At 39.0% G+C, this 17,199-nt stretch overlaps 1 protein-coding gene across 2 annotated transcripts in view; it reads right to left on the reverse strand.

Annotated features, from left to right (window-relative positions):
- Positions 1 to 14,651: 14,651 nt before the first annotated feature.
- The window catches only part of ZNF318 (zinc finger protein 318), a 33,369-nt gene continuing 30,821 nt past the window's right edge, over positions 14,652 to 17,199 (reverse strand). For both annotated transcript variants that reach the window (XM_032340061.1, XM_032340060.1), the window contains one exon: positions 14,652 to 14,936. In XM_032340061.1, coding sequence (XP_032195952.1) covers positions 14,862 to 14,936 — 75 coding nt within the window. In that variant the 3' untranslated portion in view covers positions 14,652 to 14,861. The remainder of the gene's footprint in view (positions 14,937 to 17,199) is intronic.

Genomic DNA, 17,199 nt, shown 5'->3' on the forward strand with positions numbered 1-17,199 from the left:
TAATAAAAAAAGATGAGTAATAACAAGTATTAGGATGTGTCAAAATTGGATTCCTCATATGCTGTTGATGAGAATGTAAAATAGTGCAGCCCTTTGAAAAACATCCTGGTAATTCCTCAAAAGGTTAAAAAGAGTTATGGTATGATCCAGCAATTGCAATCCTGGGTATATACCCAAGAGAAATGAAAGCATATGTACACATGAAAACTTGCACATGAATGTTCAAAGTACTGCTATTCACAACAGCTGGAAGTCCATCAGCTAATAAACAGATGAGCAACGTGGCTTATCTGTGCTAGAACAGGACTCAGCCATAAAAAGGAATGGAGTACTGATGCACACTACAACCTGAATGAGCCATAAAAATATGCTAAATGAAAGAAGCCAGACATACAACACCATATACTGTAGGATTCCATTTATATGAAATGTCCAGAAAAGGGAAATCCATAAAGACAGAAAAGTGGATTAGTCATTCCTAGGGGTGTGGAGGAGGGGAAACTGGGCATATCTGCTGAGGGGGTATTAGATAGATCTCTTTGTGAGGAGATGAGAATGGTCTGGAATGAGTGATGATGGACAACCTCATGAATATACTAAAAATTAATGAATTGTGTATCTTAGAAGGGTGAATTTTATATGTGAATAATTCCTCAATAATAATAATAATAATAATGGCCAAAGATAATTTATTTTTTTAAAAAGGCAGCTCAGGAAATGAGGGGCAGGGAAGAGAGCTAATTACTGTGTGCCAGTGCCCCAGCAGAGAAAACAATCCCTTGATGAAGTATTAGGTGGTGAAATGAAGAATTTTCTGGGGTAAATTCCTTTGTTTTGTCATATCAGCCCAGAAACAGCTCAAGGGGGTGTGGGTGCTGAGCTTAGCCTTCAGCTGCAGTGCTGTGTCCTGCTGGGTGACAGGGGTCCTGCCTGTGTCTCAGGAGTTTGAGAGCCTCTCTGGACTTTGGTTCCCTCCCTGGGCAATGGGATAGGAATGGTGTCTATGAATTTCCACTCAACATTCCTGTTTCATCAGTTGTCTCCATCCATACTTCCTTCTTATAACACTTGTTTTATCCTCCTCGTTGACCTCTAAAGGTAGAAGCCTACATACTATGAAACGAACTTGTCTATATTTTCTCATTATCTGTTTCTCGTTTGGGGAACTATTTCAAGATCCTTAGTTTTATACCTGTTTCTTGATGGGCTTCTTTAACAAACTTGAAAAGCATCAGTCTCAGTCTCCACCAATATTTTACTTTTGTGTTTCTGCCTCTCTCGTTCATTTCTTCTTCCAGAAGGCAGCTTGAGGTTCACTGTTTTTTGCTCTCTACGGCTGTCACAGAGAAGCTCTTACTTCAGGAGGTTGGGAGAACTTCATTGTAGTCATTCATAGACACTGTATTTGTCCTTTAGAAAGGTTAGCTTCATTGGCCCACAGAACTATTCTTAGAATTTATGGGGCATATCAAATAATCTTTCGCTGAGGCTCTGCAGCTCTTTCTGTGTTGGGTCACCTTGGACACATACTCAGCCCCATAGAGAGGTCATCTTTACCAGAGCATCCAGCACGGGATCCCACATAAAGAAACAGGTGTCAGAGTGTGAGCACCATGTTGCCTTCACACAACTTGCCCTGAGTCAGTGGGGCAAGTGCTTTACTGCTCCTGTCTTCTGGGGCCTTCCTGCATTGCATGGCTGTGACAAACACAGTATGCCTTGTCGCTTCTCTTTCAGTGCTTAGGAAAGGCTAGTTGAGGCTCCTCCTTTCCAAATACTGGCCATCCAGGTGCAAGTACAGCAAATCACAGTATTCCACTCTTCCTTGACTGGCTTCTATTATTCTGTATCTAAAAGAGGCTTTGTAAAGATTGCTAACAGGGAAAATGAACACTTCTTGTAGGAATGCACTTGCAGTTACTGATGGTGGCTGTTCTGAACACTTTGTGTGAGTAAAGCCTCTAACATGATAGTTTAATGAATACCACAAATGGTTAAATTCAGTAGAGTGTATGTAGCACCCAATCAGCTGTCAGAGTGGAGTTTGTGTCCTCTGAGAGGCAGATCCCTCTTTCATAAAGGTGATTGATCCCTTGGTGCCCCTCAAATACCCCCTAATTTTTCCTGCACAGACCTGTCACAGTATCTGTATAGTTGTGTTACACTTATTTACTTGTCAGGCTTTCTTCAACCAACATGACTGATTCTTATCTGTGTACCTATAGCACCAAGTACAGTGGGGGTGCTCAGTATGATAGTTATTTTTTAAAGACTTTTATTTTTGGAGCACCTGGGTGTCTCAGTGGGTTAAAGCCTCTGCCTTCGGCTCAGGTTATGATCCTAGGGTCCTGGGATCGAGTCCCGCATTGGGCTTTCTGCTCAGCATGGAGCCTGCTTCCCCCTCTCTCTCTGCCTGCCTTTCTGCCTACTTATGATCTCTGTTAAATAAATAAAATCTTAAAAAAAAATAAAGACTTTTATTTTTAGGTTATTTGTATGCCCAACATGGGGCTCAAACTCACAACCCTGAGATCAAGAGTCACTTGCTCCATTGACTGAGCCAGCTGGGTGCCCCTATTTTTATTATTATTGAAATCCATCCCTAACACTTTTTACTTCATGTTTTTAGGCTCTATTGTTAGGTACATTTGTTTTCAGACTATTGGTAGTTTTCAATGGAGTGACCCTTTTATTGTTATGAAGCTGAAGAAACAAGCTTTCCAACAAGATGAGTGGTGGTGAAGATAATGGCCCCAAACACCTGAGAGCTGTCACATGGATGAGGCATTAGGGCACTACTGAGACCCCTGGAGAGAGGACACAAAGAAGCAGATTGGGATTCTGTCCAAGGAAAGAATAATAATAACACTGGAGAACAAACCAACCGATCACTAGTGTTGCCAAAGGGATGCAAGAATCATACACAGACAGATCTTTGAGTTTTCCTCACAGTTTGGCAGTATATGATTCTGTGATTCTATTACCAAAAAAGAGTTTCAAATTTATGTTAGCAAGAGAGCACTGTTAAAACAGTGACAGCTAGGGGCGCCTGGGTAGCTCAGTGGGTTGAGCCTCTGCCTTCTGCTCAGGTCATGGTCTCAGGGTCCTGGAATCGAGCCCCGCATCTGGCTCTCTGCTCAGCAGAGTTTCCTTTCCCCCTCTGCCTGCCTCTCTACCTACTTGTGATCTCTGTCAGATAATAAATAAAATCTTAAAAACAAAACGGTGACAGCTAACACCCATGGAGCACCAGTCACAGGCCCTGTACTTGTTATTTATGATCAACACCCAGGTAGGGGTTTAAATGCTACATTATTGGGGCGCCTGGGTAGCTCAGTTGGTTAAATGTCTGCTTTGGCTCAGGTCATGATCTCGGCTCAGCAGGGGAGTCTGCTTTTCCCTCTCTCTCTGCCCCTGCTTGTGTGCTCTCTCTCACTTGCTTGCTCTCTCTCAAATAATAAATAAATAAATGAAAAATGCTACATCATCAATTGTACATAAAAGCAAACTGGCTTGGAGAGGTTAAGAGATTTGTTCAAATCATACAGACTCAGGATTCTCAAGTTCATACTCTTTCCACTCCCTGTTCCTAAGCATGGTTTCTGCTAAGCTGCCCATGTGTTTGAATCTGAAAGGATACTATCCTTGTCTACACAGCACCTCTGTGCCCAAAGGTAAGAGGACCTCTCCAGGCAAATAATGAATGGGTTGCAAGAGATGGGAATGTCATTAAAGCTTTTCCATGGCTTCTCAGTGCCCCCAAGGTAAAGTTTTTAACTTGGCTCTAAGTACCTCACCTTTCCAGTTCTAGCCATTCCCCCTGTTTCTTCCCTCCAACCACTAAATGAGCTTCTTAAACCTGCCAAATCCTTTTCTGCCTCAGGACCTTTGCAAATGCTATCTGCCTTCTGGGAACTTGCTTCCTGAATATCTTCACCTCACTAATTCCTGCCTAACTTCAGGTCCCCGTCACCCACTCAATATCAGGCTATTGGGCCCAGACATTCTCTCCCATAGCATCCTGTGCTGGAGGGCCAAGGGGGTACAATCAATGACAACTGTTTTTTCCCTACTTGACAGCTCAACGGAACAAGGGAAAAAAGACAAATGGAAACTCATGATAAAGGCTACATTTGTAGCTTAGTGGGGGAATAAAAGAGGTCTGCCAACTTCCTGCCCTACCTGCTCCTACCCAGGAACCTGGGCTTTATCTACCCCATTAGTCTGTGAGCTCCATGAGGGCAGGGACCAGGAATGCTTTGCCAAACACTGTGTATGCTTCCAATGCCTTGCTTAATCTCTGATACATAGTGCTCAAGAAATACTTGGTGAAAGAATGTTAAATGTTATACACGTCTCCCTCAAATGTGAGTAGATGAGGGCTAGTGAGGAGATGTGGAGTTAGGAGGGGGCTGGTAGGAGTTGAGAGTATCATTACAACAAAAGCCCTGGAGTAAGGGAAACTTAGGTGCCTGGGAGTAAGAACACAGGAGTTCGTTTCTTCATACCCATGAGGATCAGCATGTATGAGGCATGACTTACTTACAGAATATGACTTAAAGTGATCCTGATTATAAATACTAGATAATAAAAAGAGTACTGAAAATCTGCTTTGGCAGCAAACCAGTTCCACTAATTGCAGTCATTCACAAGCACTTACTAATTAAACTTAATTAGCATGTGGCACAATTATGTCTATCATTAAATATATGGCAAGTGAGAGAATGTGGGAAGGTGTTATGTAAACTGTAAAGCACCTTACAAATATGACTGCTATAATATGTCAGGTTAGCACTGAGTTTTGATTACAACTATAAAGTCCACTTATTTTTAACTTTGTAGACTTGTTCAAGTATATGGGCATATGCTTAAACTTTTAAGGCATTATCAAAAACTTTGTTCCTTAATGGCTCTTGAAAGGTTTCACTAAGTTCTGGTATGTTAATGAAAAATTAGTCTTACCTCTTGATCACTGTGTCACTTAACCTTTACTACCCATAACCTGTGTGCTTTCTCATTCCATCTTCTGAGTATCTCCTCTAACTAGAAAGCTTTACTTTCTACCGCTTATGTTACTGAAAATAAAAATAGAAACATACACACAAGACAAAAACAGACTGAAATGTTTTCTTAAATCCACACTAGCAAGTCTGTTTGACTTTTCCCCCAGTTTTCCAGGATCTGCTTGCTGCCGTTACATGAACCTGCTGAGAGCATTCTGTGTATAGCTACTTGTGGTTAGTTAGCTGCTTGGGGTTATTGACTGGGCTATATTTTGTGACTGAGTGGCATCAGCTGGACTAATTCAGAATCAAGACTGCAGGAAATGACAGTCTGATCCCTCACCGTGGTTGCCGTCAACTCACACTCATGAAGAAATCAACAACAGCTTTAAATAGTGGTTTTCCATACAAAGATGGGCTTGGTTTCTCAAATATCACTTGGAAATGTGTATTTTATCTAAAAATATATGAAAATGACTATATCCAGATAATTTGCAGCATGAAAAATGTATCCATATGCTGCTGGAAACTGAGAAGAAAACAGGAGGAGTGAAACTTGGTGGTCAGCTTGCTTATAGATCTGACAAATGGTGACAATACTCCATGATGTGAACTGTCAGCAACTTCCTCATCCCATTTTTTATAATACAAAAGAATAGTCCTTCCAGGTCATGAGACTATGTTAAGGAAAACTAAAACAGTTTAATTTTATGAATTCAGAAAAATGCAAAAGCTTACCTTTTTTATAGAGGAGTTTCTGAAACTCAAAATCACAGAACCAGGAGTCAAGTTCCAGGCTTTTCCCAACTCCAAAATGACTGGGCTTTTTCTCTTCTCTGGAGCTTTTGGAAGAGGCAGAGCTATAATATCTTTACTCATAATCTCTTACTACCACCCCACCACGACCACCAAAAACAGTGTCAATTACCAGTATCTTGTGGAGACAAGAATTTATGCATCCATCTTGTGATAAAAAGCCATGAAGAGAAAGGCTATAAAAACGAAGGCGGCACTGAATCTTTGCAGCTCTATAGGGGACATTTTGTTTTTTACTTAGAAGCATTTCCTTTGAAGAACCTCATCTTCCCCCATTACAGATTGTTCAGTAGGGTCGATCTTGTTCTTCCCTGATGAGCTTCTGACCAGGGCCTGGTCTGAGTACTTTATCCACCTGGCCACAGGAATTGCTGAGGAATAGAAGTGTGGCTCAAGTCGCACTCATCCTTTTCCCTGAGACTTTTCCATAAGACTTTTTGGTGTTATCAGGAAAGATACTCTCTCATTTCCTAGACAGAAACCTTGTAAGGACCATAGCAGGTTCAAGACTTCAGGGGCTATTTTGCCCCTGAGTGAAGAGAAAATGAGGCCAAGCAAAGCTGAGAGAAATAGGAAGGGAGGGTCCTAATGACATCTCTGACCTCCAGGATCTAACTCTGCCCCAGTTTCCCGGTATCAAGCAATAAATTATCCCCTATCCATTTTTTCTTAAGCTTGTTTGAGTTGATTTCCATTATAACCAAGAGTCCTAATTAATACAGCGTGCATCTTTATACAGTTCTTGTGCTTCTTCTTGTATTTAAGAATTACATCATGGTGTATAAAGTTCTGACACTGTAAACTGCTTCAAATACATATTTTCTTAATGCATGATTTTTAGGATAACCATGTAAGAAAAAAGACTAGAAAATGATATGTAAAAAATTGGATAGACAAGTTATCCAATTAAACAACAGGCAAAGAATTTGGATAGTTTTCAAATGGCCAATAAGCACATGAAAAACATGCTTGACATCATTAGTAATTAAAGAAATATAAATCAAAACCAGAAGGACATACTATACTATTTTACATCCACTAGGATGGCTATAATCAAAAAAGAAAAAGAGAAAATAACAAGCGTTGCAAAAGATGTGGAACAAACGAAACCCTCATATTTCTGGTGGGAGGATAAAGTGATGCAACTTCTGTGGAAAACAGTTTGACAGTTCCTCAAAAAGTTAAATATATTGTGATTTCACAGAAATGGCAGACAGAGTTACAAGAATCAGTCCTCCACTAAAGCTATCATTAAGCTGGCAAAAACGGATAGAAGGAACTTTTTCAGAACTCTGGAATCTAATACAACTTAGAGTGGAGTCCAACCAGTGGTGTGCTTAATAAAAAAATTAGCTGTTAAATGTTATGGCATTTTTGTTTACCTGTCTACCATCCCCCATTCCCCAGTTTGGTGGTGCCTGTGGGACAGTAGTCCACATTCCTGGTGTGGCTTGCTAGTGCCAGGGGAGGAGAGATGCACCCTATTTGCAAAAGACTGTGGCTGTCAATTGTGCCCTGTCTGGTGCCCTGAGGGATGCATGCTGAGTCTGACTTTTTTTTTTGCCTCCCTAGCCTGGAGAGCTTTCCAAATAGCATCTGTTCAAAGTACTTAAAGACCTGTGCTACTGGTGACTGCTTAGAGCAAGAGACAGAGAACTGAAAAAGCAGCAGATGAATCTAAAAGCCTGGGAAGTAGAAGACTGAGGAGGAAGCTACATGGGGAAATAAGGACTCTGAAGGGCTACTGTGTGATTGGGGAACTCCATCAAACAAAGTGCATGCCCAGGGACAGATGCATGTTCAGAAAAGACCTGAGAATATCCTAGGCTTGCACCTTTAGCTGATCTTTGGGTTCCATGCAATCAGGAGGTGAAGGCTAAGGCAGAGTTTCAGGCAAATTGGCTTAGCATTGAAGAAGTGCCCCAGCTCAGAGCCAAGCTACAAAAGCCTGGAGAGGTACTTGAGGTGTTTTTAGTCCAGCCCCTTAAGGAAACCTCTGTCAGGTCACTGACTGACTGCTGAAATAATGGAACAGACTTTCAGTGATCACGCACAACAAGAAATGCAGTCTTAACAAAAATAGTTTAGGAAAATCAATGCACAAATGGATGACAATAGTCTTCAATAATCAGGGTATCTGATTCCCAGACTGACACAGTTTAATATTCAAAATGTTCATTTTTAAACAAAAAAAAATCACAAGATATATAAAGAATAAAGAAAGTATGGTTCATTCACAGAAAAAACAGAGAAGTTTACAGAAATCATCACCAAGGAAACCCAAGCACTGGACTTACCAGGCAAATATTTTATTTTTTTAAAAGATTTTTTATTTTAAGTAATCTCTACACCCAACATGGGGTTCAAACTCACAACCCCAAGATCAAGAATTGCATGTTCTAACCACTAAGCCAGCCAGGCACCCCATTTGGCAAATACTTTATTTTATTTTTATTATTTTAAGTATTTTATTTATTTATTTGACAGACAGAGATCACAAGTAGGCAGAGAGAGAGAGTGAGGAAGGGAAGCAGGCTCCCTGCTGAGCAGAAAGCCCCATGTGGGGCTTGATCCCAGGACCCTAGGATCATGATCCGAGCTGAAGGCAGAGGCTTTAACCCACTGAGTCACCCAGGCAACTCCTTGGCAAATATTTTAAATCAAATGTCTTAAATGTGCTCAAAGAGCTAAAGAAAATAATAGACAAAAAAACCTAAAGGAAATTAGGAGAATGAAGAAATGAACAAATAAAGAATATCCATAAAGATATATACATTATTTATTATTATATTTATATACATTTATTATTATAATATCACATAAGAACTAAATGAAAATTCTCCAGAATAGGTCATATGTTAGTCCACAAAACTCAATACATTTAAAAAGATTTAAATCATACAAAGTATCTTCTCCAACCACAGTAAAGTTAAAAATCAACAAGAGAAGGAAAACTTGAAAATTCACAAAATGTGGAAATTAAACAACACGCTCTTAAGTAACCAAAGGGTCAAAGAAGAACTCACAAGAAAATGATAAAATACTTCGAGATGGATGAAAATGAAAACACAACATATCAAAACACATTGGATGCAGTGAAAACAGTGCTAAGAGGGAAATTACAGCTAGGAACATTTTAAAAAAGAAGATTTCAAATCAATAACCTAACTTTATAGCTTGAGGAACTAGAAAAAAAAAGAGCTAACTAAACTAAAAAATAGTAGGAGGAAAGAAATCATAAAGATTACAGCAGGGATGAATGAAGCAGGGAAAAAGAACAACAGAATCAAAGCAACCAAGAGTTGATACTTTGAAGAGACAAAATTGGCAAAACTTTATCTGAATTAAAAAAAAAAAAAGCTTTAGCTAAATTTACTTAGAAAAAAAAAGAGAAGATGCAAGTAACTAAAATCAGAAATGAAAGTAGGGTATTACTACTGACCTTACGAAATAAAAAAGCATTATAAGATAATACTATGAACAGCTGTATGATTAAGTAGGAACCAGACAAGGATGTCACTTTTACTGCTGCTTTTAAACATTGTACTGGAAGTTCTAGCTAAAGTAATTAGGGAAGAAAAAGAAATAAAAGGTATCCAAATTGGGAAGGAGGAAGTAAAACTATCTCTATTCTCAAATGACATGATCTTATAATATACACTATACATACATTATATATTATATTACATTATATTAAAGAATCCACATACACACACAAAACTAGAAGAAATGAACAAGTTCAGCAAAGTTTCAGGGTATAAGATCAACACATTAAAGGACATTGTGTTTCTGTACACCTGCAATAAATAGTCCAAAAGGAAATTAAGAAACAACTCCATTTACAATAGTATACAAAAGAATAAATACGTAAGAATAAATTTAGCCAGGACATGAAAGACATACACAAAAACTATAGAATACTGCTGAAAGATATTAAAGAAGACCTAATAAACAAAAAGGTATCCCATCTATGTTCATGGATTGGAAGATCTAATATTGTCAAAATGGTAATGCTATCCAAAGTGATCTATAGATCTAAAACAATCCCTATCAAATTTCCAATGACCCTTTTTGCAGAAATGAAAAGCCAATCTTCAAATTCATATGAAATTGAAAGGTGGGCCAAGCAGCAAAATAATTTATTTTAAAGATTTTATTTATTTATTTGACAGACAGGGATCGCAAGTAGGCAGAGAGGCAGGCAGAGAGGGGTGGGGGGGGAAGCAGGCTCCCTGCTGAACAGAGAGGCCGATGTGGGGCTCTATCCCAGGACCCTGGGATCATGACCTGAGCTGAAGGCAGAGGCTTTAACGCACTGAGCCACCCAGGCGCCCCTGCGAACAGCAAAATAATCTTAAAGAAGAACAAAGTTGGAAGTCTTATACTTCTCAATTTCAAAACTTGCTACAGAACTACAGTGAACAAAAGAGAGTACTGGCATCAAGATGACATATAAACCAATGGAATAGAATTGAGACTCCAGAAATAAATCTATACATCTACAACCAATCAATTTCCAACAAGAATGCCTAGACCAGGTGGTGGGTATTATAGAGGGCACAGATTGCATGGAGCACTGGGTGTGGTGAAAAAATAATGAATACTGTTTTTCTGAAAATAAATAAATTGATAGCTGTAAAAAAAAAAAAAAAGAATGCCTAGACCATTCAAAGTAGAAAAAATAATCTTTTTAACAATCTGCTGGAACAACAGTACTTCCACATACGAAAGAATGCAGTTGGACCCTACCTCACACTATATACAAAAATTAACTCAAAACAGATCAACAACCTAAACATAAGTGCTAAAACTAAAAAATTCTTAGAAGAAAACATAGGGGTAAATCTTTGTGGTCTTGGACTTGGCAATGAATTCTTAAATATTATGCTGGAACCACAAGTAATAAAAGAGAAAATGGATAAACTAGATTTGATCAAAATTAAAATCTTTTGTGCATTAACAGGTATTATGAAGAATGTGAAAAGACAACATATAGCATGGGAGAAAATATCTGCAAATCATATATCTGATAAAGGTCTAGTATCCAGAATATATACAGAATCCTTACAATTCTAGAACAAAGAGACAAACAACCCAATTTAAAAAATGGGCAAAGGACTTGAGTAGGCATTTCTCTAAGGAAGGTATATAAAAGGCCAAAAAACACATGAAAAGATGCTCAATATCATTAGTTATCAAGGAAAGGTAAATTAAACCACAATGAAACACTAGGATGACTATAATATATATAAAAAAGAAATTAACAAGTATTATTAATATGGAGAAATTAGAACCACTGTACATTCCTGAAAGGGATGTAAAATGATTCAGGTGCTGTGGTAAAGTTTGGCAGTTTCTCAAAAAGTTAAACAAAATAATCAAATGACTCAGCAATTCCACTTCTAGTTATATTCTGAAAAGAAGTGAAAACAGGTACTCAAACACGTACTTATCCATGGGAAAACAAGTACTCAAACATATATTTATTCAGGAATGTTCACAGCAGTATTACTCACAATAGCTAAAAGGTGGAAATAACCCAAATGTCCATCAGTGAATGAATGGATAAACAAATTATGGTATACACATACAAAGCAATATTATTCAGCCATAAAAGATAATGAACTACTGATACATGCTAACCTCAAAAACATTATGCTAAATGAAAGAAGCCAGACAGAGTAGGTCACATATCCTATGACTCCATTTTTGTGAAATAACCAGCATACATACATCACAGTGACAGAAAGCAGATTGGCAATTGCCAGGGGCTGCAGGGACGTAGGAATGAGAACTAACTGCTTAATAGACACAAGGTTTTATTTTGGGGTGATGAAACAGTTTTGGAACTAGACAGAGGTGATGGTTATACAACACTGTGAATGGACTAAATGCCACTTGTTTATTTTATTTTATTTTATTTTATTTTATTTTTTTTTAAGATTTTATTTATTTATTTGACAGAGAGAGATCACAAGTAGATGGAGAGAGAGGCAGGCAGAGAGAGAGAGAGAGAGAGAAGCAGGCTCCCCGCCGAGCAGAGAGCCCGATGCGGGACTCGATCCCAGGACCCTGAGATCATGACCTGAGCCGAAGGCAGCGGCTTAATCCACTGAGCCACCCAGGCGCCCCAACCACTTGTTTATTTTAAAGTGGTTATTTAGTTATGTGAATTTCACCTCCATGAAACAAATAAACAAACACAAGACCTGAGACATCAGTCAGAAAAGTGGTTACATTTCAGAAAAGTAGTGACTGGAAGAGGACATGAGAGGGCTTCTGGGATGTTGATCATATTTTATTTTTTGATTTGGGTGTTGGTTACCCAGTTGTGGTCATTATCTCAAAATTTTGGGGCTTAACAATTGTGATGTGTGTACTTTTTTTTATTTTAAGATTTTATTTATTTGACAGAGAGAGATCACAAGTAGGCAGAGAGGCAAACAGAGAGAGAGAGAGAGAGAGAGAGAGAGGAGGAAGCAGGCTCCCTGCCTAGCAGAGAGCCCGATGTGGGACTCGATCCCAGGACTCTGAGATCATGACCTGAGCCGAAGGCAGAGGGTTAACCCCCTGAGCCACCCAGGCAGCCCCATTTACTTTTGTTTTTTATGGGCATCTTGTACTTTAACATAAAACTTAAAAAAAAATTTAGAGTTACCATGACCCAGGATATACCCGAGAGAACTGAAAAACATGTCCACACAAACACTTGTATACAAATGTTCACTTTCATAGCAGCATTATTCATAATAGCCCCAAAGTGGAAATAACTCAAAATCCCATCAACTAGTAGAGACACAAAATGTGGTATATTCATGCAGAATATTATTCAACTATAAAATATAGTGAAGTACTGACACATGGTACAACATGATGAATGAACCTTGAAAACATGTTAAATGAAAGAAGCCAGACACAAAAGAGCACACACTGTATGACTCCCTTTACACGAATTGCCCAGAACAGGTAAATCCACGGAGATGGAAAGCAGAGGTGACTGCCAACAGCTTTGGGGCAGGGAAGAATGGGAGTGTCTGTTCATGGGTATGTTTCTTTAGGAGGGGTGGTAGATACGTTCTGGAATTGGATAGTGGTGATAGCTGCATGACTTTTTAAAAAAATTTTATTTGACAGAATGAGAGAGTGTGTGTGTGTGTGTGTGTGTGTTAGTGAATGTACAAGCAGGGGGAGTGGCAGGGAGATGGAGAAGCAGGCTCCCACAGAGTAGGAAGCCTGATGTAGGGCTCCATCCCAAGACCCTGGGATCATGACCCGAGCTGAAGGTGGATGCTTAACTGACTGAGCCACCCAGGCACCCCATAGTTGCATAATCTTGAAGATACTAAAAACCACTGGATTTTATACTTTTTTTTTAAAAAAGATTTTATTTATTTGAGAGAGTGAGTGAGAGAAAGAGAGCAGGAGCAGAGGAGGGGCAGAGGGAGGAGAAGCATGCTCCCCACTGAGCAGGAAGCCCCATGTGGGACTCTATCCCAGAAAGCTGGGATCATGACCTGAGCTGAAGGCAGATGCTTAATTGACTGAGCCACCCAGACACCCTGGATTTGACACTGTAAAATGGTGAATTTTATGTTACAAGAGATTTAATGTTATATGAAATACATTTCAATAAAAAAGATCTTAAATATTTTCACAATGTATGTGAACCCTAGCATATTAAAGAAAAGAAGTTCAAAGGGAAAATATTACTCTGGAAGTGTTCCCTTCCCCTGCCCATCCTTCAGATCAGCACCTCTTAGAGGTGGACCTCAGATACCATTGGAGAATGGAGGTAGATCAATTGCAGTTAGGAATAAAAACTGTGACCAAGAGCCCTGATTGTCCCTGAACAGAGGAATGTGGTAGCTGATGCGAAACAGATCTTGGGCTGGAGCAAGGGAAAGAAAGTTAAAAGTGGTGGTGACAAAGTGTTGGCAGCCCTGGCACCAGAGCGTTTCCATTGCTTCATCCACAGGGTGGATGCCTTAGGAATGAGTAGTCCTTAACTGATTTCAGCCTCAATAGCCAGAGACCCTGAGATATTTTGTACCCCTTACTCCTTACTTCTTACACTTTCGATGGCTCTGGTTGGACATTACACAGTTCTTTATACTTCTAGTGTTATGAGTATTCCCCAAACTATAGATTTTGGGGATTCCCCAAACTACACAAACTATAGATTTATTTGGGTAGTAAACTAGACCTCTAGGATTCTAAAAATGCCGGAACAAAAGTAGACTAACAGTTTTAAGGGTAAATCTGGATCAGAGGCAGCTCAGATTTAAATGAGTCTCAGAATTTAAAGGACTTTGAGGTTAGCTAAATTTTATTTGCTTTTGGTTCTCATCCTCCACAGACCCGAAGTGCAAAAAAGAGAAAATGAATTACCTACTGGCATTTTAGATGGAGAGGAAGGGGTTTCCTTGGTAGTCTGAAATGATGCTTGCCTGCTTCTGTGTGCCAGAATTTTCAGTGTGTATAGGAGAGATAGTGAGACTGAATGGAAACTAGTTGACAGCTGTCCTGAAGTCTAAAATCCCAGGATTTTTCAAATACCACCTTTGTGATTTTCTCCCCATCCTCCCACCTCTTTTGTCTATACATACCCCACTCCTCTAAGGATATACCCAATTTCTACCTTGATTCTTAAATGGACCAGTAATAAAGCTGAAATAGTAGATGTTCTACTTGCTAGGCACCCTGGGACCCAGGCTCCAGGAGGGATGAGAAGATCTGAAAGTCACAGCTTTAACGTAAGTATCAGGGCACAAAATGAGAGATGGAAGTTAGGAGATAAACTGAGATGAGTGGCAAGTTTAAAATATGTATCTCTATGCCTCATCTTATTCCTCTTTGATAATGATACAGACATACATACACAACATATTTGCTCACCCAACTCACCATTTCCTGGCAGCTGAGGGCCTTCTCCACAACCCATGCCTGTCCCAGCAGTCATACCTACCTTCTGGAAGTCAGACCCTAGAGGTGACTGCCTACTGACCCCAAGGGTGCTCATCATTTCTTTGGTCTCTGTGACTTCTATCCCTGCCTCTCTGAGGCAAAGATGTCTTTTGGAGTTCTTCTTTCTAGAATTCTGGACTTTGGCAACTGCTCCTGAAAAGAAAGGAAGAGAGGTGGGCAAGAGTGAGTAAATGTCTTCATAGTCAACCTCATATAGGTAGGCTATAGGAGAGCTGGGTAGTTTAGCAGGGACAGAACATCAGAGAGGATATGAAAGAAATACCTCAATATGCTTTTTTACCTCTTTGCAATCTTTCTCTGTACTCTCTATCATGTAACTGCCTCTACTTTCACCCTGCTTACTCACTTCCCTTAAACATGCTCATTTCCATTGCTTTCTACAAAATACTTCTTCTGCTGATCCTCCACAAGTGGAATGAACAAAAGCCTGTAAAGTGATTAATCTATACATCTAGATACAAATTATCTTCTATTCTCTTGCATGCAACAAAGACTTTGTGATATATTTTTGTGTACCTGCATTACAGGTAAACTCTGTAAAGACAGGCAGTTTGATTTATAGAATTTCATGTCCAAATGCTTGTACACTTGGAAATGCATAACCAGCCAAACAGAAGTAGGAGCAAGAGAAAGGGAAGAGGAAGAGGAAAAAAGAAAGGACTAATATTCTTCAAGAATGGAGACTGAATGAATGTTGCCCAGCCTTGAAGGGAATAGAGGAATTTAGGGAGTCTTGTGGGAAAAGTAGCAGGAAACTATTTGTAATGATAGAAAACTACTGAGAGGAACGGCGACAGGGATGAACTGAGTAGGAGACACATACTTTAAAAACAAAACAAAACACTGTTTTTTAATACATAAAAGTACACAAAAGGAAAAAAATTAACCCTGGTTTATAATTCCACAGCATCAAATAGCTCTTACTGACATAAAATTACATATTTTACATGTGTGTACCTATTTTATATGTGCATGAAATATTTGTATTTTATATAAAATGCATTTTATGGTCAGGATGTTGAAACAAAAAATAAAGAATAAAAAAAGAAAGCGTTCCTTCTCCTTCTACCAATAGAAGGGACACTTAATGTCCCTGTTGGGTGCCTGTATCTCTATGTCCAACTTTTTTGCTGTTGTTGTTTCCTCCCAGAAATGAAACTGGTAGCTTGATTTTGGGTTCTGGTTCTGATGAGGTGACAAGAGGATGTTGGGCCAAATCAGAGATCGGGGATTTGACTGACTGATTTCAACATGCCTATGAAATATGGCTGGAAGGAGAAAGTTAGCCATCTGAATATCAAAGTACCCAAAGCCTTTGATTGCTAACACTACAGTCAGTTTACCCCCATTCCCAACCTCAGTTTTTCTTTCAGGAGCTTCAGGGGCAATGTGTCCCCCTCCTAGCCTGACACCGTTATGCCAGAATGCTGCTGAAATGAAGGCCACTGACAGCCTCAATATGCATTCATTGCCACAGACAGTGCTTTGTATACAAAGATCCAGGACAGAAGCAGGGTAGCTGGTTTCTGGAGTGCTAAGTACCCAACAAATACAAAAACAGTTTGTAGCTTTCACCCACTTATAAACTGCTCAATATTTACAATCAGTTAATAAAAAATAGCTACTATTACCACATTGATTCTTTTAACAAATTTTTATTGAGTACTATGTGTGTGTCAGGCAACTGTGTACTGGGAATACAATGGAAAAAAAGTAAGCAAAGGCAGACTTCCTGCTTAGGAGAGTTTATAAACACATAAATGTAAAATTAAAACCACATTGCTACAGTGAAAACATACACAGCCCTTTGAAAGTATATAAGGGTTATGGGCAAATCATCATGGCAGTGTTTTTTTTTTTAATGATAGATTTTCATTATCAGTTCACTGTTTGGCTTATATCAATGAACACTGTGAGTGTATACATAATTTTTTTGGTTAAAAATTATGTATTATAAATAATAAAAATTATCATAAAATTCAACTCTATAAAGAAATGTGTTCACAATCACAAACTCTTTTCATTTGTTCATGTTCTCACGAAACTGTTAATAGTTTATTTTTATTAATTAACTATTTAATTATCTAAGCAATAAATTGCTTGCCCCAGGGTTGGTAGGTTTGTTTTGTTAATGTGAGACCCAAGGTTTAGGAAAATATATTAAATAAGCTCTAGGCCCAACATGGGGCTTGAACTCATGATCCCGATATCAAGAGTCATATGCTCTACCAACTGAGCCAGCCAGGCACCCTAGGAATACAATTTTAAAAACCCATCTCACTTTCTTTGTAGGCTATCTCCTCTCTGAACCTGTCTCCACCTTCTTCTTTTTTTAAAAAATACACTTAATGTTCCTGTTGGGTGCCTGTATCTCTATGTCCAACCCTCCCTGTCC

The sequence above is a fragment of the Mustela erminea genome, chromosome 4 (assembly GCF_009829155.1).
Source record: "Mustela erminea isolate mMusErm1 chromosome 4, mMusErm1.Pri, whole genome shotgun sequence".
NCBI lineage: Eukaryota > Metazoa > Chordata > Mammalia > Carnivora > Mustelidae > Mustela > Mustela erminea.